Raw genomic sequence first — 23,266 nt, forward strand, 5'->3', positions numbered from 1 at the left:
ATCGTGTGTGAGAAACTAGAAACTGAAAAGAGAATCAAAAAAAACCAAAAAGTTATTTGTTTAAAATGTGACAACAGTAAATAAACAGTAAACTAAACCACATGTTTGCTCTGTTATAAACCAAGAGTTGTTTTGTTTTTTTCCGCCCAAAACGTGTCAAGTGTAGTGGTTCCTTGGTGAGAAAAAGTGTGGGGCAAAAAACAATGGGGCTGCCGTGAAAATTGATTAAAGAAAACTGCTGAGAGGAAAGGAGAGCGCAACATGCACAAAATGGTTAAATTATTCCTCAGGTAATTGCATATTCGCAACAATAACAACTTTACTACGTCCGTTCTCTTGCGCTCTATATGTTTTTGTTCTGGCTCTCTGCGTTTTTATTATTATGAATGACGTAAGCGACTCTTTGGTGCCAATACAAAAGCAATAACAATTTTGTTGCTTTTGCAAACAAGGAAAATAACAGAATCGTTTTTTGTTTCTGCGTAAGTGTGTGCGAGCTCCCCACTCATATATGCACACACACACACACACGTAAAAGTGGCGTCGTTGGTTTTTTTCATAGAAAACGTGCTCGGCCCCCTAAGAGAAAATGAAAGAGCGCCACACTCTCTTTACCATGTTGTTTCTTTTTTGGTCAATGACCTAAGCTTTTTTGTCCGTTAGTCGGATTCGTGTGTAAAGGTTAATTTTCCGAACCGTTAGTAGTCTCTTTTCCTTTGGAACTATTGAGCAAACAAATTAGTGGGGAAAAAGACCTTAAGCCGGCAGTCCCAAAAACCGTGTGCTAAGGAAATAAATAAAAACATAAAATAATTTCTGATATATGCGTTAAGCGTCCTGAAACTAGTATAACAATTTCAATCATGCTTAAGTACACTTTTGGTAAGAACTACAAAACATAAAATAGGTTTAAAACCAATTAGTGTCAGATACATAGGTTTTGATCTATATTGTTGTTGTTAACCTATGTACATATGTATGTATTTAGCTGTACATAAGAATTAGGCTGTCTGTCTCGTTCTTCATAGAGAGTCCTTGCATTTCCTTCTATTATATCTCGTTTTGCACTCGATCATCATCTTTTCTTGCTATTGTGACACTTTGACAATAATTAAGTTAGTGCACTTAATCGTCATAAAGGCGGAAACAAAAGCGCACAAAGATGTAACACAGTAATGCACTTTTAGCAATAACAACTGCTACCAAATTAATAAACGTTAACAGTCGAATAACAATGCACTGTAAGTAAAATAAATATTTTTGTTGTTTTACGAGAAAAGTACACAAACGCTTGTTTTGTTCCTAGAAAGCGATTTCAAAGAAGCTGCATCTGCAGAACGATTTTGTTTGTTTTTTGATGACCTGTTGTTAAACAAATAACATTAAAATTGGAGTTAATCATTTTAGTATAAATTGTTTTTTTCCTTTTCAATTGCGTTGTCGACAAACAATAAAAAAAGGTTACATTTTCTCGTACCGTCTAGAATCATATGTACTTCTGCGTGCTTAAATATTATTTTAACTTATCCATTGCTCAAATTGTTTGTGGACTGCCGTGCTAAAATAAACGTTTAATTAATATTCTCCAATCTGTAGGGCATTCTAGAAGAGAGTAAAAGCCATTGTATACAAAGAGAAATAGCGAGATTGGAAAGCTGAGGCATGTGTGCAAAAAAGCTTAAGGTTTTCTCATTTTAAAATTTAAACGCCAGTGCTGACCGCAATTGAAATAAATAAAGGCGGGAACAGAGTAAGCGTGCGAGGGACAAATATCAACAAAACATTCCGAATTATGCAGTACTTTTACATAAACCGACCAGGAAGAAAAGAACGGAAACCGAAATGCTTTTAAAAATATAAATGGCAAATTGGCAATAAGAACTCGACGCGACATTAATATGGCTAGGTAAATACAAAGGCATCATTACTGAAGGTCGTTTTTGTTTGCGTGCGATAAACTTTTTTTCGACTTTATAGCAAATATCACAAGTACAAGCTCGACGCTTCCCTGTGCTTGCGATTGGCATTATCTGTATATATGTAGGCTTTGTTATCCAACCATTTGCTTATCTGGGCATGGGCCGCAGCCCGCAGTGCGTGTGTTTGTGATGGATACTGATTGAATTGTTGTCCCTATGTTAGCGTCTAAAAACAATCGAGTGGTGTTTATCAGTAGGCTTAACACGAATAAATATAAATAGAGCTGAAGCCTTATGAATTCTACCCGTAGTTTAAAAATATTTGGCATTTATTACGTTTTTAAATCTCTTTAAATAAAAATCCAAAAATTTGGGCATTTTGAGCTCCATTTCTTTTTAGGACATTTTCTTTACAAGCTCATCAAGAACAGTAATATTAAGAAAATATGTTAAAACCAATTCTTAAATCCGAGGGTATACAACTATTCGAATCCGAAATGTTGTATATGCCGTTTAGGCCCTGCCTTTCCTCGCACACATCCAAACAATTTGTCAATCAACTGGCAATCGGTTGCCAATCAAAAAATCGTGGGTGAGGTGAGCTCTTAAATTTTCTTGGCTAGAGGATGGGAAACAGAATCCGAAAAGTGGGACAAGAATTTACCGACTAATCGAATGCAGCGTTTAAAGCCATTATTTCCATTAGGCAGTAGGGTTGAGACTGAATAAATTTGGTTATCAATTTGGTTTTAAAAATGTCACTCATTGCTAGATCTGAATTCGTAACATTGTTAAAATGCTGTATTTATTATGGAGTACCCTGATAATATTTATCTGAAAACGTAATTAAATTTATATTTTACTTTATCTTATCCAATCGCTAACTGTTGACTGTTTGGTTAACGCAAATACAGTGACATTGTATCCCGAAACCACAAAGCCAAAACAAAGGCTTATATTGTCATTGCTCGATTAAAAATTGTTATCCGCGATTATCCGGAACCGCCAATTAAACGAACTCCCATGTTTTCACCTTGTTCCAACCCGTGGCGGGCAATTAATTAGGCTTAGATGGATTTATGGCCACCATATAACCCGAGATAACCCGGCGGCCCACAACCGAATGGCATCATCGCGAAATGCTCATAAAAGGCGCGTCTATGACAGCATCTCCTCTCCGATGGTGCCGTGCACATTTGAGTATTTTTGGCCAAAACAAAAACAGCAGGAAAATAATAAAAAGAAACCTAAAACAAAGCAGCGAAGCAAGCGTCTTGGACATTTGCGCAAATCTTTTTGAACTTTCGCATTCGAGGCAAGCGAAACAAGTGCCAAGAGCAAACCCTGACATACATTATAATTTGTAGCTACGCCCTCTTTTTTCAAAACTCATTTTTTTCGAAAATATATAGTTTTTTTGTGCGGATATTTTGTTCACCTACACGCGCGTCTAATCCCATTTCGAGCGGCATCAATAAATTTTCGGCCGGGCAGATATAGTCAGATTTCTTTTCGCATGTCGCTCTTTATTTAGGTGAGTGTAGTACATACATATATATTGCCACCTATTTGGCAAATAGTCTTCAGCCCGCCCACAAACAGCTGTTGACAGTCACCGACGAAATGGAAAAGGAAACATTTACCTGGTAGCCCTATTTTTAACAAAAGGTAACAAATACCTTTGGGTATTGTTTCAATGAAAGTTCGAGGGAGTCCCGCAATTAGTCACCTTAGCAATCGGCCAACTACAATCTATATTCACATTTTTTCGGACATGACTAAGCGCAATAATTAGTAATTGGGAGCAAATCGGTTAGTGGCCCAGGTGACTTAGTCACTTTGATCCCGAGTCACAATCGCAATAATGTAAATGCACAGTCCGTTTGAAAAGTATATGCCTTTTGACAGCCATTCGCCCGTAAATAACGATGTATTTAGATTTTTTTTTTTTTTTAAGGTTTACGAAGCTTGTTTACTTTTTTTTTTTTTTTATTTATTGAACTAGTTCTGAGAACATTTTTATTACGTTTTTTCAATTTTACTATTTAAGTGATTTTATAGCTGCTTACTTATAAAACGGACTGTATATTAGGCTGACTTTCATTGGAGTTTCCATTTGATTGCAAAAACTATAGAAAGCCAAATAAAGAAACATACGAAAAGAGAAAGTCTCGATGCCAAAAACAATGGCACCAATTTATTAAATTATGGTTTATATCTTTAATCTGATAACGGTAAAAAAAATAGGAAGGGAAAGAACAAGAATTATTTTTTGTAGGCCGCTCTTAGATTTGGTGTATTTTTATAATGATAAAATGTTGTTTTCAAAAACAAATTTATTTTGAATTTAAATGAATTACATTTTATTATACTTAATACTTAAATATGTACTTTAAATCATTTATTTATCTATACTGTATTATTTGGACTTTGTTTGGTGTGTGAATTGTGTCCTAATCGATTTGCTTCCATTAATGCGCGGTGTGAATTGATTTTTTCCCTGGTCAACGAAAATTGTTAAACAATCAAGAGTTGCCCACGCGCGCCTCGAACTTGTGGCTTCTTCCTACTCAATTTGCAGTTGTGGTCAAATTTTCGCCGTTTGACTGAATGCTGTTTGTTTTCAACGAGTGCTGTGGGAGAGGGGGAAAGAGAGACAGAGAGTGGGGATACGGGGCTTCTCTTCCCACTGGCCCACTGGGTCTCCGATTCTCACGTTCACTCTCTGCTCTCTCTCTCGATCGCATATGTTCGAAGTACTTCTGTGCACACTGCCGACTTTAGCGACTCATTCGCCAGCGTTCATTCGACGCGTTCACATCGTTGCGTATACGCCCCGTCGGTCGCACTGCATGAGTGTTGGTGCGTGTTCGTATGTGCGCGTGTCTCTTTGCGGACTCTCTTGATATTTACGAATATTATTCCGCCGACTTCCGTTCCGATCGCATTGAAACCGCGCCTGTGTTCGGCATATAAAATCATTTCTAAATTTATAAAACAAACGCGTATACACACACTCGCCCCTAAAGAAATCAATTTAATTTGTGCAAAACGTAATGCCCTAAGATGTATATTTATATTTATGCATAAATATTTGCCAAAACAGCACCCACACAGAAAAAAAAAAAAACAAAATCCAAGCGAGTGCTAAACAACATAAAAGTGGGAAATAAAATTTAATGATTTATTTTGGCCAGACTAATACCGTTATAAACACACACAGAGCACACCTCTACGCCTTTTCCGCTGCATTTGAATTATATTTATTGTTTTCGTTTATTTCTGCTTTTTTGAACATTGTTTATTTTCACATAAATTCTTCAGTTGAAAGTGAAAGCGGCGTCGCATCATCGTCGTGAAATGTTGCCGGCGAGCCGAGATCGCAGAATGGACAAGTTATGCTAATGGCTAAGGTTATGCTAAAAAAAAAACAACAACCAAACGAAACTGACAAACAAATGCAAGAAACGGAATTTTAACCATTGACTCGAGAGCCCTGAAAAGCGAACAAAATGCGCTTGCAACATCGTTACGCCAGCAATCCAACCACAACTTCGAGTAATAACAGCGCCATAAGCACCAGCAGCACCGCCAACAACAACAACATCAACAACAACAACCACAACATCAATATCAAGCGAGCCAAGAAGTTGAGTGGCCAGAACATTATCAAATTGCGCTCTGGTAAACAATCGACGGCCAAATCCACCGCAATGCCACCCGCCACCCCGCAGCCCCTCAGTCGGCACCATCAGCTAATCATGGATAAGGAATCGAAGCCAGAATCAGTGGCATTATCCCCATCGCCATCGTCGAGCAATGAACGGGAGGAGGACGAGATCGAGGAGACGACCACCACCACCACCTCGGTGGAGCTGAGATCATCGGCCAGTTCGCATTACAGGGCCTACACCACCATCCGCAGCAACTCGACGTCGGCGATTCTCCACGAGGCGGTACTGCCGCCCCTCACCCCCGCCGGAATGCTCTACGCCCGCCCACGAACCCTCAACGTCCACAATGTCTGCCAGACGCCCGCGCAGATAACGCAAATGTTTTTTGGGTATGTTTTTCCGTTTGTTTTCCCTAAGTTTGGCTTGTGGGCATTACTAACCAACTAACAACAAACCGAAGACCAACAAAAACCGCACAAACACTTTTGTACTTCATTTATGTCTTATATTTTTGATTACTTACTGTATATATCGTTTCTAAAACTTAACGGTTAATTTGATAAGCTTTTTCTACAAGAAGGGAGTTAAAACACAAACTGACATACAATTTTATAAACAAAAAAAAAACAACTAAATACTTCCATGAAGTTTTTATGGTGAGCAAGACTTTTTATCAACATTGTGTCTAGAAATAATTACTCAGTAAAAGAATATTTAAGCAATGGTTCATTTAAAAAATATATACGTATATCTAAAAAAAACCCAACATGAAGGGTTCTTTATTAAATTCTTCAAACTATTCGTTTATAGTAGTTTAACATTTCTTGAAGTAAATATTTAGATGGAAACAGAACAGGGAATTCGCGATTCAAGGATGTAAATAAAAGTTTCTTTAAGGTTGGCCATTCATCATTCTCGACCATTGGTGATCAATTGGTAGGTCAAGCGATCTGCACTGAACCGAGGTCACAAAAAAAGCAATCCAGATGTGAATGGGCATTCGCATAAATGTTTATGGGTTGTTCAATGAATTGATGGGTATCAAGGTGTTTTATAGAGAGTATAGAACGAGGAACTGAACTACCCCACAAAAAGATTTAAATGTTCCGGTTCAATATCCTTCTAAGGCTTATGAACTCCACACGCTCCCCAAACATTAATCAAGATCCGGCATTTTTAGGGTTATTCACTTTATTAGCCATTATCCGCTCTGTGTGCATTAGCCGATAAGTTCAATACGCTGTTGGCAGAGATTTATCTGCTGGGCGTCACGATCTGCCACGCCCCCCAACGCCTGTGAGAACCGCGATCCGTTCCGTTTGGTGCGCTCGTTCTTGGCAGATTTTGTCATCGTTATTTTAAAACTGATATATTTATATTTATTTTGCGCGCGCTCGAAAGCAGAAAACGAAAAATATTCAATTAAACGAAATTACCACCGCTCCCCGGGAATCGTTTGTCCACCGTTTTTGTCACTGTGTGAAAATTCATTGAACTTGATCTTTGTGCGATGTTTTTTTCTATTATTATTTTCCTTTTTTTGTCTCCATAGCGCGTGTATTGCATTTGCTTAGTTGTTTTTGCGTTTTGCCAATTGGAATTCAAATTCAAAATAATAACAAAGCATTATAATGTCAAAGCGCGCTGTAAACACGATCTAACCAGCATCGAGTATCGCGTATCGAGTGCGATTGCGATTGCTGGTATCGAGTACACGCTGTAGATTGGACATTTGTCTCAATTTGCATATAATAAAGTCATAAATAAGGCAACAAATTGTCACTTTTATAACGTATTTATTGAGCACATTGCCTCCAGCTCTTGGCTTTTGTTTAATGCCACACGAACGTGGGATGCCCTCTAATTATTCATGTTTTTCGTCAACCATTTATCGCCTGAAAACTCATCATTTTGTTCAGCTCAGTGACTGGGTTATTTGCTTCCAAAACTAGATAATTATCAAATCAACACTTAATTGAGGTGATTTTTTGGCCGAATTCGGTATACCTCGTAGATCGCTGTATTTTTAATAACATAGGAAAGATTCCAGATCATTAAAAATAAAAGAGATCCATAGATAGATAGATAGAACCACACCCAAGTCCATCAAGTTAGCTGCGGGGTATGAACAAAGTTCGATTCATCAAATGTTTGGCTATACTCGTGTGGCTTGGCTATCGCTCTCCTGCTTCCCACCGTCTTCGTGGCCGATGATGTTATGGCTGTGGCTGAAATTTAATTTTAGCCATGATCTATTGCCGACTGACCTTCTTCGTGACACACTCAATTTGTAAGCCGGTGCTGTGTGTAGCACACGTGTCGGCGATTTGCAGAGTCTATTGCACTGGAAGCTTGGCCAATTCGCGTTTCTCGCCACATTCAGATGATCAAAATGCGTCAACTAATTCAAACTCATAAATCACGGACCGTCGCATTCATTAAAGACTTTCTGTGCTCTACAGAGGGGGAAACAAAAAACAATGTTCAATTAAAAGAGCTTGATGCTTTTGGCTTTGTTTTTATTTCGCCTTAATTTAATTAAGCCGCCTTCTGTCGGTCTTTATTTCTGTTTTTTATGCAACCATAAATCAAGCATTGACCGGGCAAAAGTCTCCATGATGAGTTTATCAAAGGCACTTCAATTCAGCCAAATGCCGCATTCTTTGTCAATTATTCTAGTAGCATTATTTGTCTTGTTTTGATGGCTTCCCCTTTATTGTTTTGTTATTCCTCTTGACGTTAAGTGCATTTATCAACTTGTGTTCCCCACATACATATATTAATTTGTCCCCGTCGTTTTTTTCCGATTCGTGATATTATGCTTTATTTTTAACTTGATTATGGTATAATGCAATCGAATAGCCAACCAGCAATCACGGTTTATTCACTTAAAAAAACGGCAATTGGCGAATCACTCGCTTTACAATTAGGAATTCTAAGTAATTGCAATTTTATTTGAATATTTCAGTTGAGCTGAATTACCGGGTTTTATTCGAATGATTTTCTTAGAATAAAATGATTTGTAATTTTTTAAAGTGTCTTAATTGGAGAACCCCCTCATTCGTAACGATTCAAATATCACAACAAAGTTATATGTTAAACTGGGAAACATGATAAGCCGATGAAAACCCGATCTTTAATCAATTTGTTGTGGTGAATCCAAACAGATGTAACTCGGTTTTACCTATTTGCATAAGCTTTTTCTCCAGTCATCAATCACAAACCCTTACAAATTGCAATAAACGTCATGTGGATGATACTGCCAGTATGTGGGATATGGAAATCGGGAGAAGTCAATTAGGAAAATTACTCGCACATCTAATTCTCACACAATTCTCGTTGCGGAACTGCGGCACGTTGGCAAATAAATAGTAATAAATGTGCTGGGAAATGCATTAATAGGCTAAGCAAAGGCGCGCATTAATTATTCATTCGACATAATTGAGAAACGTGCTGTAAACAATTAATCGAAAGACTGCAGAGAGCCGTGTGCTGTAAACACATCCAGTACCAAACATAAATATCGAATAACCCAACCAACTCTGAGCTAATCGTTTAAAAATAAAGGCAAACGACTCGGCAGAATGCAGATTGCAGCTCACTGCAATCAGCCACTAAGAATAGAGCGGTCTATTAGAACTACTTTATATAGTTTTATATAGTCTTTCCAGTATGAACAAAAGGCTTTATAAAGGCCAAGCTGTAACCAAAGTCAGGAAGTTTGACAACTACGTCGTCTATATTGATTGCCCGATAATGTCGGCCGATAAAGTTGAATTGAGATTGCGGTGGATGAGCCAATCAACTGATGTTGTCACCTCCCAAAAAGTTTTGACATATATTTGATTGATTTGATAAGGAATAAAGGGGATACCTTTTTGTTTAGGATACTACATATTCAGCCAGTATTATTATTATTATTATTTCAATCTAAATTGATAGAGTCAAATTGAAGATAATCTAAACCATTATTTTTACAAGAGGATATGGAGAAGTATATCCAAAGAAATACAATTTTTATTGACTCCAAAGTGATGTGGTCATCCCTAAACAAATTTTTGCCTGATGCAATGACACAAAATTTGAAGTATTCGACGTGTATCAGATGTTCTGATGGAAAGTTTTATAGCTCAATAAAGGAAAAAAATTGAATCACTCCCGAAGTTAAATATTTATATATTAACCCAGTTCCCTTTTGTTATACTTTTCGTGCACGACTCGTGATGATCTTGGTTGAAGATCTCTTATTTGCACTTGGCCGATTTTCATGGTCAAGAAGAATAGAGTGAGATTCAGTGCCATGCCCCCGGCCAATAAAATTGTTCAATATGCAAACTAAAAAGCGCTTAAGGGGGAAATACAATTAGAAGGCCTGAAATGAGAGCTATCTTTGGGAGTGGATTGCAAGAAGGGTATTAAATGAATCTTAGTGATTCTTTTTGCATGTTATTAGGTAATTATTGAGCAATAAAAATCAGTCAAGTTTTTTGAAAAATATTGTAATTAAGCCCATTTATGATCAATAATGTAGAGTCGTGTTTTTAGGGAAGGACTTTGCGCCGTGCAGTCTCCAGGTCCAGGATCACGACTTAAACAAAAAACAGCAACTGGGCTTTAAACTTAAAGGTACCGCGCACACCATGAATTAAAACATATTTTAAAAAAATTATTTTTCCATTAAAAAATTTTAGGTTAAAAAAAATTTCAAAAAAAACGATTTTTTTGACTTTGATTTGAAAAAAAACATGTTATAACAAACAAATATGAAAAACCGTTATATTCATGGTGTGGAGAATTTAATTTCAAACATAATGCAAAAAACCGCATTCGATTAAAATAAAATCTCTGACCTGTACATTGCACGGCGACTTTGAAAACACGACTTTTCAGGAGAAGCGTTTAAAGTTTACTTTTGTGCATGTCCGCCATATGACACACCCTCACTAAATTGCGTATAACTCTGAAAATAAGTACCGGACGGCTTTATGCTTTTAAAGGCTTATTCCCAGATATATTTGGAGTACATTAAGCCAAAAAAAAATTTTTCAAAAAAAAAAAATTTCTAATTGTATTTCCCCCCTTAAACAATGTTTTCGCTTTGCATTGTTTACGTATGTCTATTTGTTTGGTTTGCAGGCGTCGTTTTGTTTACGCAAGCATGTTCTAAAAATAATATGCATCATCCAAAGTCAAAAGAAAGTGTGAATTTTTGAGGGCCATAACTGAGGCTACTTCATACTTTACAAAGCAAACACATCAACAGCCAAAATGCAAACAACGAAATTTCAAAAAGCTCAACAATTTAATGGCAATATATAAAAATCGTTCCCATCGGATCATGTGAGATCCCAGAAAGATATATCCACCGCCAAAGAAATGCCAAAACACAAAACAATTCTTTAAGAATATAATTTTCATGGATTGGGCAAATTTTGTGTGGGATCCAATTGTTTTTTTTTTTGCAAGTCCAACAAACTCGTAAATATATAAAATAGCTTTTTATTTGTTAAAAGTCATTACTTAAACCCAAATTTATTTAGGTTTTTCTTATTTGAAATAATAAATGATATATCTGGGAAAGTTGTATTGACGAGACTTAAATAATTAATTTAGCATATATCTATATATTTTTCTGCTTAATAAAATTAACATATTATTTAAAAAGGTCAGAAATTTTTTTTAATCAGCGATCCGTAATTCTCAGTAAATGCATTTTAAATAAATGATAATTTTTGTGGAATTTGTGATCTCATAAGTCCTAGATTTTGGTGACCTCAGATTCCCTAGACTTCAGGCACATCCGCACCTCAAACTGACTCACATTTCTCCGCTTTTTGCGTTAACCCATTATAGAAGCCAGATGTCGGGCGGACCGACGCATCACTAACCTTGCGCAAAAACAAATTTGTGGACTCGGTAACGATTATGTGGGTTTTTGTGCTATCGATCGCCTGGATCTGGGCTTTTTGGTTCTTTGTTAGTCGACCGAAATATGTAACCTATTTATTTTTGAAACGTTGACCTCATACGCACTGCCTGTTGCTTAAGTGGGAGTAAATCGATAGCGGACAAATGTGTCGATGACAACTTCATTTAGAGCAGCATGTGTGCGGATGATTGAGTGAGTGACTGACTGACCGACTGATTGAGGGACTGACTGAGAGACTAACTGACAAAGTGACAGGGTGACAGAACGTGGGCCGAAGTTCTGAGGCTTTTGTTCTAGGCCGCCAGAGAGACAGTGAGAGCTGCGATGGTCGTCGAGTGTCGGTTGCCCACTATCTCGATACTTTCAATCAGAAAACGATAATTCATGACATCACCATCACAATCACAATCATCATCATCGCCATCGCCATCGCCAACCGACCGTAACATTCATTCTACAGCCGAAGTTCTACCCCCTTTCCGCTTGAGTGGCACGCTTAATTAGTAATTTAACACAATATTAAATAAATGTGAGCCCTCTGGCCCCCTTGACCCCCCTTCACCCCTTCCAGTTGGACACCCGCCCCTGGTTGGTTCGCGTTGTAATTCCTATTAATATAATCCACTCCGACTTTTGTTCCTCCATGACATCAAAAGTTCGTGAGCTCGGGCGGCCAATTTTCTCATAATCGGAATTTCATTTGCTGTCCGGATAGAGCCATTGACTGAATAGCTAAACTGAAAACAAAGTGAAAAGCGGCAGAAAGAAAACGACTTTGCGGAAAGAAGCATTTGCTTGCATACGGAGGAAATCAAATCAGTTGCCTGTTTGCGCCTCTAATGAGCAGTTGTGTTGTCTGCACCTCGGACTTGAACACGGTCTATTTAAAAAAGAAATAATTAATTGCGGTTTCAGTGGTTGCAACCTACATACACACGGATATCAAATTAATCAACTAAAATCAACGAAATTTTCTCGGTTAAATTATAATTTTAGAGCAAGCTTTTAGTGTCTGGCGTTGTACAATATTTTATTTTGGTAAACATTTATTTTATTTTTAATATTTAATTTAATTTTGACCTATTTTATAAAATTAAACCACAATTAAAAATATCACTTATAACTCAAAACCACAGGAAATGTAGCGTGTTTGACCAAAATATTTTTAAAGCTACAAGGTTGATAACTATAATTAAAAAATTTAATTAGAACTTCATTTGTATGTTGTTTTTTTTTTTACATTAAAAAGTAATAATTTAATACATTAAAATTTAGTTCTATATATTATAATAATTCCATCGATTGCTCCATTTTAAAATAAAAAACAAAACTTTCAGTCATTTTATAAAAAATCTATTAAATTTAACACCTATACTAAAACATGTTTAATCCGAAATTCTTTTAGTTTACTAAATACAAGAGTAAATAATGAACATATCGAAAGTATGTTTATGCTCCGATTTTCCAGGGGAAAGTCATGGTCAAAATTTTCCCCTGCTTAGCGCAAATATTCTTTTTCTGGAGCGTGATCGAATCGAGTTCCCCCGCCAATCCGAATCGATTTTCGTACACACAGATCGACTGTTCGGAAACACTTTTCGGTGTTCAGGCATTAGAAGTTGCGATTAGATTAGATGCGAGTGCGATAGGGCAAATCACATTGTACACTCCAGAGAAACCCAAAAAGATTGGAAATCAGACAGTTTAGCCAATACAGGGCAATCCATTTGGTGTCTGGCCGCCAAACACCTGGATGGAATTGCTGGCGAACTGGCGAAGTGTTTACGAAGGTAAACAAATTACTCGCTAGTGATATCATGGCGCTCTACAAATTTGGTATACAATCGAATAAATAATAAATAAATGCAAACATGGCGAGAGGGCGAAAGAAATATATAGAAGTACGAAACACAAATGGTAAAGTGTGGAGCTTTAAAAATAAACGTTGATGTCACAAACCGCAGACAGGCAGCTAAAAAAAAAAAGAAAAACAAGAAGTTGCTTGCGAACCGCAGAATAAAGCAAAAATAAAAGGTTATAGGACAACGACTCTGTAATCAAGATATGAGCCGTACAACTAAGCAACTAAACCGATTCCCAGACAAACGATGACGCTATTTGTATCTTCTGCAGACGATGGTCTAACTGCTTTGTGAAAGCTTCGCCTTGCCGCATTGTTGATGTGGAAATTCTGGCCATGATTGCCTAGACTCTATAAATAGTCGCTGCTCGAAAGGGGCCAAAACCATCGCAACCGGCACAAGCAACGCTTTATAAATAAACAAACCACCGATTAAATCAGATGTGAGCAACGCTTGAGGTAGGGTTTCTTTCAAACGCAAAATCACAGCGAAAGGTGACTGGTAATTAACTCAACTGAGAACATCACTTAGGCAAATGTTGTACTTGATGAATAGCTAAGAATAGCTTAAATGAAACATAGTTACTTCCAAGAAAAATGGTAATTCCTGTGAATAATTTGCTGGAAAAAACGATCACTTTCTAGGAGATAATATACTGGAGAATAATATATTAAGTACCTAGAAGTACAATATAAAAAGTTTTTAAGTCAAATTTGACATTGCTGATATATTTAGAAAGTTCACTAGCCTCGATGAAGCTTTTTTAGGTATTGACTTTTTATCTCTCAAGGTAAAATATATTTAGTATTATAATAAAGATAATACAAATGGAAATGCAGTCATTTAGATTAAAACTTTTGTTTTACTTGTTTAAAAAAACTACAAAAGAATGACCTTACTTTAGGAAATATGATTTGAAGAAATATAAATATCAATCGTCAATTACAAAATATTTGCTGAGATTTGGTTCCTTTTTACATTTCTCTGAAATTTTAGTAAGAAAAGTTTTTCGAGCAATGAACTCCCCTGCTTTGAAAAAATTGCAACCAAATTTTGTTAGCCGTTGTTTTTTGTATATTTCATAGCTTTATCTGAAATTAAACTTTTTGTGCAAACACAATTAAGTGTCCAAATACCTAAATATCGGCCAATTGCCAAGCGAAACTCGCACAGGTAGCAGATAAAATTCCACAGTCAATTAGTGTTCGAATATTTCTTGACCCATTAAGGGGAATTAGGGGTGATTTATTGACATGAGTTTTTTAGCGATTGCGATATCATTAGCGTTAAATGCAAGAAAAACACAGATTTAGATAAACACCAGAACATCTGCAGAAAGTTCAAAGAGCTTGTGATTACGCTTCGAGACAGTTCATTGATAAAAGTTTGGCGAGAGTAGCGGAAGATAGCAGATAACGCTTATTAAATAGAAAAGATATGTATTGCCAAGATTGTTTGCATTGGCCGGCCCACCAAAAACAGCTGTTCGCCAAGAGAAATTCTCTCTCTTAGCTGGCGCTCTTTGTTCGGCTTCAGTTCTCTGGTGAGTAAGCGTCATTTTTATTATTAGTTATGACCTCATCATCGATTATTGCCGGGTGAGTTGTGCCAGTGTGCGTGTGTTTGTTTGCCTGTATTGAAACGAGTCGTCGCTGAGCAAGCTGCAGCTCCCCCTCCCCCAGCCCCTCTAGCCCCACACAACGCCCCCTCTCGCTCTTTCTCGCTCTACCTGTTACCAACAGAGAGTCAGTCAATGGCAGTGTGTGTGTGCTGGTTAGGGCGCCACAAGTCTTGTGCAAACATACACTTAGAGAAAAGAATTATTTCAAAACCTAATATTTTTATATTATTAAATAAATCGTATAAACAGTCTACAGCAAGTAAATTTAAGTACCTTGTTGATTGAGAATTACCAGTTACCTTAAACAAATAAATGAGTACCCTTTATTTACGTGTTACATTTTGTAGGAGTGTAGTGTGAAACACACCTCTCTTTGAGATTTTGTTCTATCTTTGCATAGATTGCTGCTGATTAATCCGCGAGTGCTTGACATGTGTTCTATAAACTTGTACTCAAATATTTTTCAAATGATTTACAAGCTGTTAAATGCAAATATATGTTTAGCCACTCATAGATGCTGTGCCTTTTAGCCGTCTGAGATGTCATAACGACTCTTCCTCACTGAGGTAACAAACTGCTAAATGCAAATAGCGTGTTTATTGTTGTGTTTTGCTGCAACTAGCAACACTTAATCATCCTTGCTCACTCGCCGAGTTCAATGTACATTCTGTCATTTTGTTCAATTGTATTCGGAAATTGTTTATTACTCATTTATAAGGTACTCGTCGAGAAGCGTGGGTCAATGAAATCATTTCCACAAATGCAATTCTTAATGGGAATCTGTAAGATTGTACATTGACCGCAACGTCATTCAGCTTGGCTCCGGGCCAAAATTGTTGTGTGCGATGTGCTTGGAAAAGTCCATTCATCATTTGCGGAAATGCTGATCTGGTTAATACTTTGATCCATAGACATGTTTGTGTGGTTTATCCATTGACAAAGGCAGCGGAAATTGCTGATAAGCTGACTGGATAAAGTCGGATTTCGGATATTGCAAGCACACTACACTTGATTTTCATTAATTTTTAAACCATTGAATAAATAGTACTGTTTATGATAAATGGTTCGACAAAGAACTATCCGCTTTTTGCAGAGAAAAGAAAAATGATGCCATATCAAAGTTCATTCATAAGCTGCATAAAAATGATAAGCTTAATTTATGAAACAGATATCCTTAATTGATGGCACTATTCATTCATTGAAATAATAAATATTGCATGCTTATTTGTTTATCAGCTGTGATTATATTTTACTATCGGATGAATCACAACTCTGAAATGTCAAATACTTGCGTTTTATCTCCTCTGTGTGGCCTAATGGCTAATACTAAGTGTAACCACACTAGGATTTCATTATAGGCAATTTCGTCTCGTTATCGAGAGATAGGCGAGCTATAGATTGCCTTGTCTTCATGTAGAAATGTTATAACGTTATCTCCAGCACGTAGGGCCTAAAGCAATGGCGAGATAAAGAGACAAAGAGCGGGAGGACCTTGGCTTAATAAGTTGGCCTTATCTGCTTACCTTTTAATGGGTCACAACGTATTTCCGGTAGCCTGGTGGCTCTCCGACATTTTTGCTTACCACAAATTTCACATATAAGTTGTTTATGTGTACCTCCTTTTCTCTTGGGGTAAGTTCCATTGTTTATTCGGTATTCTACTTGGTTGGTCAGCATAAAAAAGAGAACGCAAAACTTGTTTACCACTAAATTTCGTCGCAGTTTTAGTAGCTCATCGTGTCAGGTTCTAAGAATCCATCTCGCTCCACAATTTCATCATGAATACCGCTTGTGAATCACCCGATATCCCAAATCAACGACCTGTCTAAAATTCGGAACAGCGATGGAAAGAACCCCGGAATTTTTACTGTGCATTGTTTGTTTACTATTAATTCAAGCTCTCGAAACATGATAATCTCTTTAAATTTGTTTGGGTTTCTTAAAAGACATATTGACAAAGACTTAATGAATTCCCTCCAAAGATTTTTTACAAGATCGTTACTAAAGATACAATATCATACTTTTCCTGTTCCTCTAAAATCCAAAGCTGATGTTTTATGAAGAGCAGGAAATACACTTACACATGCTTACATCCAAATAAGAAAAAAAAAACTGGTCTTTATAGCTGCTTGCACATTTATGACCAAATTCGAAAATCTGTTCATTTTATTGATGCTGCACTTCCTCGTGTGCACTGAACTCAGTTTTCCCCCGCTTCCCGGAAATGTTTCGACAGCCAAATTTGATCATCGACTGGGGGCCGTTGCTCCTCCTCTTTATGGTTCTCTCTGGTACTCCCGTGTTTGTGGTAAACAAAGCATAAATTCTGCGGCTGCTGGGTCTGTTTGCCATAAAAATTCCAAAAACACGAAAAATCCTAACAAATATGGCGCAACTTCACCCACACAAAGCGCAGACAGAGGCAGAAGCTGGCCAAAAATAGAAGGCCAGCAGAACAGAAAATAAAACTCAAAGAGAGGCCAGGCCAAATTTAGTGAATGATGTGGGGATGTGGGCGTGCCTAGTCGGTTGATGCAGTCATGTAATTGGCATCTAGACAAGTTTGACCGCCGCCTGCACTTGGTATTGGGTTGTCTCTTAGCCAGCTACTCTGTGCTGCCAGAGATTAGAACCCAAATTGGTACTACAAATGAAAATTGTTTTTAAAAATAAAAGAATTTTTAGGAAAATAAAATACAAATATTTTTGGCAATGCACCGGACATTCTCTTAACTCTTGCAATGAAAATTGTAAAGAACTTCTGCACTCACTCTTTAAATAATTGTATGTATTTCTTTTTTTATTAACATAGATTTTGTCAGCATAATTAATTCATGTATGTGTAATGTAATTCAAATATGTTCTGGCTTTTAAATAGCTAAGCTGACAGCACAATATCTTCCCAGCCACTCTCTTCCTCTGACATAATCACCTGGTATTTGGATCTGTTCAACATGTGTCACTTGGTTGCTAGAGTTTCTTTGCCCCTTTGTTGCATAGCTTATGTTTTTCTTGAGTGGGCAGCGGCCTAAACAGTTAAAAGACAAGTTTGTTGAGCTATAAAACCAAAAATGTTGCTACTCATTCATGATTTCATATTTGCACGAGCGATTTGCCAATGATTTTGCTTAAATTAAAAAGGCGTTCTCTAATATAGTAAAAAGGGAAGTCTGTTTTTTAAGCTGAGTATAAGATCAAAATGATGTTGAGCTTATAAAAAGCTTATATTCGTCTGAAGAGTAAACAACCATAATCAAATATTTTAAAACTCAAAAAAATTGCATTTTAATCTCATTTTAATCTTTACCCAAAATTTTTATAGATTTTATTATAGCTTTTTATTTGTTTTCCGACTTCTATTTGTCACTTGTCTTGACGTCATTTCACCAAATACCCGCCTATTTCTACTCTCTATCATTGATAAGGCAGCAATTATATGAAATAATTCTTAGCTCAAACGAAAAATAAATTTTAAGTTCAGTCGTAGTTCTCAATCGCTCGAGTTAAAAGCCTAGAGTGGAATAAAATCTTTTTCTATTTACGCAATATATTACATTTCATATTTTGGTGTGGAAGTTGTCAACAACGCAAAAGATAAATTAAGAAATATAAGCGACATTGTGTATGAAATATATTTTTGCGTTGTCCATTTTAAGCCCGAACCAAGTCAAATAAATAAAAAAGGAAAAAGTTTTGAAATAAAATGGAAATCAAGTAACTGCGCCGCAACAATTTTGTTCAGACGACATACGATAAATATTACCCATTTAGCTACCCTCCATCGCCATCGCCATCCCGTTCCAATCTGTTTTTCTCCCATTGTGGCTGGCACACGCTACGTATACGCGATATTTAAATTTCCATTGCACAAATGATGCAATTGTCAATGGTGTTGTTGTTGCTGTTGCTAACGATGATGACGATGACGGTATCTTGTCAAAAGGCGGAAGACGCAGATCGAACCGACGACGCTGCCACACAGAAAATCTTGTAATATTCTCCATCTGAATATCTTTTTGGCTTTGTTTTTCGCTTTTCCATTTTCGCGCTTTCATGACTCAAACGGGTGGCTTTAAAACATGTGTCGCCCCCTGAAACGTGACTGGCGTACGATTCTGATTAATAGCGATTTATTCGATATATATATATTCCACTTGGAGCTCGGAATTTTTTCAGATTTTGCGTCCTTGAGCGAGTTCATTGATGTAATCCCTCCAAATAAGGAGGCGAGTTTTTGAAGTAATTTCCCGAGTTGATTTATTTGGGCATTTTGTGAGTTATTTATCTTAAAACAGAAGCGCCTTTTAAGCTTGAAATTGGAATACAAAAATTATAGGCATTACACTCTAAAATTAAATCCAAAAGACTCACTTGATTTATTGATAAATTTCTTTGAATTATAATAATAACCTAATTAATTACAGTCGTGCCCAACCACAACGTGATTAATTAAAACATGCAAATATTATTATGGGATTTAGCTTCATTAAAACGTTCCTTATTTGATCTGTTGTTTACTTAGTGGTTTAATTATATATAAATTTATTACCTTTACGTTTTAGCTTACCGAATCTCACCAATAAACCAATAAATTGTGCAACCGGGTCATAAATCGTTCAATAAATGATTACCTCAGGGCAGTTTATTTTTATATCCGAAGCAAAGATACAATTTTGTGGCTCCCACTGATCATTTCTCTCCTTTTGTTCTTACAGAGAAGTTCTGAATGCATGGCGAGCGAAGGCCAGATGCAATGTGGTGCCCGACGAGCGGACTCAGGAGCTCTTCCACGAGCTAAGCTTCCATCCTAGCCAAAAGCAGAGTGAGTTTGAAATATATAACCTGGTTTTAATTAGATATCTAACGAGTTTACATTTTGTAGTAAGCGAAATGCTGCAGACTGCCAAGAAAGTGGCCCGCAAGGGAGGAAGTGGACAGCCGAATGGCTTGACTTTTGGTCAGTTTTGTGTTCTAGCCGCGGATCTGAAGCGTTTCAGGTAACTAAAACGTTAATAAATTGATTAAGAAACAATCATTAATTTATCATTTAAAGCATTTACCATTAAAAAAGTAAAATCAAGTTTTAATTAACCCCCTTTTTTGATTTTTCAACCCACAGAGCTTCAACCATTTCGAATCAATCGGCGTACTGCGACTACCAGTCTCTGTCCTCGGGACTGCTGCTCCCGGAACAGGATGATCCTGCCAGCTCCTCCAAGCAACACCTGCAGTCACCAGCAGCCGCCACCTCATCACCTGCCTACAGCAACAAGAAACAGGATAACCACGGCACCGAACTGCGGAGTACCAAGTCCTTCAGCAGTGTGGATGATACCAAAAAGAAGAAGAACGCCAGCAATGAGCCCGTTGAGGTTTTCCTCGGCGGATCCTGTAATCCTACCACCTGGCGAGCCGACGTTGCCATACCAGCCCTCAAGGAACTGGGAATTTCATTCTACAATCCTGTAAGTTTGCCTCAAAAGAGGAGAATTCTTTTAAGGATATTTTACTAACTTTATAAATTCTTTTGCCACACAGCAAGTATCCGATTGGACGCCCGATCTCATCGAGCTCGAGCATCGAGCTAAGGAAAAGGCCCGTGTACTATTCTTCGTTATGGATTCGGAAACACGCGCTTCTGCTGGTGCCATCGAGGCGGCACACATAGCGGGTCAAAACTGCAAGCAGCTGGTGTTGGTTTTGCATCCGTACAAACCAAATCAGAAGATCCTCAACGAGCCTATTTCACAGCAGTAAGTATTGAGTGTTAAAAACGAAGTAGAGGGAAATTATAAACATCGTTTTACTTGCAGAGAATACCTCGATTTGAATCGCAACCAGTTGATACTTAAGGAGCTGGTCTCCCGTCGCGGTCTGCCTGTACTGGACAACATACCATTGGGTCTGCAGCGCACCAAGGATATCCTCTCTGGCATCAGGGATCCACCGTCCAAAATATCTTCTATATTAGAGTAAGTAAACCAGTCACATTATCCATTCAACATAGTTACTTAACTTAATCTCTTTTACCTGTTTTAGTACCGTTCGCGGCGCCTTCGATCGCGTTAATCCGCAAAGCGATCTACTCACCGTGGAACAGTGCAAACGTGCTCTCTTATTCCTAGGCTATGCTCAGAGTTTAGTTAATTTAGACAATCTAACTAAGATCATAATCAACCAACGCGAATCGCTGAAATTGCTCCAAACGCACAGTACAAAATCTGGCGTAGATGATTTGGATGGAGAGTCCGATGGCGGCAACTGCAGTCAGCCGATCCTGCCCAGCCAGGAGCTGATCGACTTCGATCTGTTCTGCGTCATCTCGGCGTATCTGTCCGTTCTGCAGCAGGAGATCCACGAAAGCGGTTGCATTTCGCCCATCAAGGGCACCAATGTGCCGCCGCCGCAGGTTTACTTCACCAATGGTCGGTTCTTTATAGCATAATTATTTAATAATTAAAAACTAATGTGATATTTATTGTAACAGCTCCCGATGTGGACATTTACTACTCGGCCAGCAAGAATATTTCGCGAACGTCGAGCAACGCCAGTGTTCCGTCCAATAGCAGCAGTGGAATCGGTCACGATTTGGAGCGACAGAGTCTGTTCGAGCAACTGAGTCGCAGTCGAGACAGTGGAACCTCGTCCCCGCAACCGACGGGCAAAAGCCCTCGGCCACAGATCCTTCTCAATGTGGAATCCATCGAGACCACCGAGATAATCACCACCAAAACGATAGAGACCAAGCCGAATCCGGTGACTGCATCCACGGTGGTTGTGCCCGCCGAGGAGGAGGAGAGTGACTCCAACGATTCGGTCTTCTCCAGCAGCAGTTCCATTGCGAGTGCCGGCGATGCCCTCTGTTGCGGTGGAGGCTTGGATCTGCGCGATGTCTATCTTGGCGGAAGTTGTGTGCTGCGCACCAAATGGCGACAGGAGTTGGCCGTTCCTTTTCTGCAGTCGAAGAGTGTGAGTTTCCACACGCCTGCGCTGCACGAGAGCATCCAGCAGTTGGTCCAGAACCAGGAGCAGACCACTGCGGCTCAACAGCAAGCAACAGTTCCTCCGCAGGAGCAGCAACAGCAGCAGAGATCATTTGTGCGCACACGCCGGAAGTGCCGCGGCAATCAGCTGCAGCTGGAGGAGCAGGAGGAGCTCACCGTGGCCGAGGAGTCGCTCAGCTGGTCCCTGCCACCGGTAGCCGTCCGCCAGAGTCTGTACAATCCGTCGCTGCTCGACTCCAGCCGCGTGCTGCTGTTCGTCATCACCAACGAGACCCGATCCCTGGCACCCATGACCCTGGCCGCCCACTGCATCGGCCTCATGTACAACGTGGTGCTGGCGGTGCAGATGCTGCCCGAAGACTGTGTTCTAAATGGCGAGAAGGTGAGTTTATCTATTGATGTTAAACAAATGATTAAGGATATATTTACTTATTTAAAAGCCAAATCATTTCTTATAATATCAACTATTTCATATGTATAAAGAAACTCATGATATACTTTACTTATACAGCTGACTGTGGCGGCCATCAAGGACTACAATCGCGGACGGTCGTACCTGATCGACTTGGCCAAGAGGCAGGGCGTTCCCGTGTTCGCCGACATTCGGGCCGCCCTCGAGTGCACGGTGGCCAAGGTTCAGGCGTACAACAACCGCGACCGCTGCTAATTCGTACCTGTATTCAAGTTCCAGCACGTGACAATTTAAGCTTATGTCTAATCTAAGGCCTAGTGCAATTTACGTTCTACTCTTAACCCACGACCACCCCCCACTAACTTAATGGTGTCTAATCGTATTCGGAGAACACTCTTCTACCTAGTTAAAAGCTATACGTAATATAATATATTTACCACATAAAACGAGTGTAAAACCACTAAAATGTCGTCGCCCAGAGAGCGCATTTCATAACCTTATGGAGAAAGTCATGCATTCGGCTCCCCTCTCTCTATAATCGCTATAAGCAACTTGCTTTATGCTAATTTATTATTTATTTAACCCCATACACGTGGTACATGTGCTAAAATAACTGTAAATATTTAAACATGTACAATTTTAGTGCATACACAATGCGAAAACCAACTAAAATACATATATTTTATAATCATAGAGCGCATTCAGATATAAAATAATTATTAACTATATATAAAGCCCCAATTATGTATATGTATACCCATAGTGACCCACTGTACCAGTTAGCTGGCAAAAAATATCTCAATAAACAAATTTTTCTAACATATGCTTGAATATAATAGGAAATG

General features: G+C 38.3%; 1 protein-coding gene across 5 annotated transcripts; it reads left to right on the forward strand.

Moving 5' to 3' along the window:
• Positions 1-23,257, forward strand: LOC108098732. Of its 5 annotated transcripts, none has more exons than XM_017201861.2 (10): positions 1-290; positions 5,244-5,982; positions 19,721-19,827; positions 19,888-20,002; positions 20,125-20,470; positions 20,544-20,758; positions 20,819-20,977; positions 21,045-21,430; positions 21,493-22,391; positions 22,521-23,257. In XM_017201861.2, exons 2-10 carry the CDS (start codon positions 5,432-5,434, stop codon positions 22,674-22,676), a joined length of 2,934 nt encoding a protein of 977 aa, XP_017057350.1. In that variant the 5' UTR covers positions 1-290; positions 5,244-5,431; the 3' UTR covers positions 22,677-23,257. The 5 variants fall into 5 exon arrangements, with proteins under 5 accessions (XP_017057350.1, XP_017057352.1, XP_043065239.1 ...); XM_043209304.1 differs by lacking the exon at positions 1-290 and adding an exon at positions 4,701-4,972; XM_017201863.2 differs by lacking the exon at positions 5,244-5,982.
• Positions 23,258-23,266: the final 9 nt, after the last annotated feature.

This window comes from Drosophila ficusphila, unplaced genomic scaffold (assembly GCF_018152265.1).
Source record: "Drosophila ficusphila isolate 14025-0441.05 unplaced genomic scaffold, ASM1815226v1 contig_795, whole genome shotgun sequence".
In the NCBI taxonomy this organism is placed as follows: Eukaryota; Metazoa; Arthropoda; class Insecta; order Diptera; family Drosophilidae; genus Drosophila; species Drosophila ficusphila.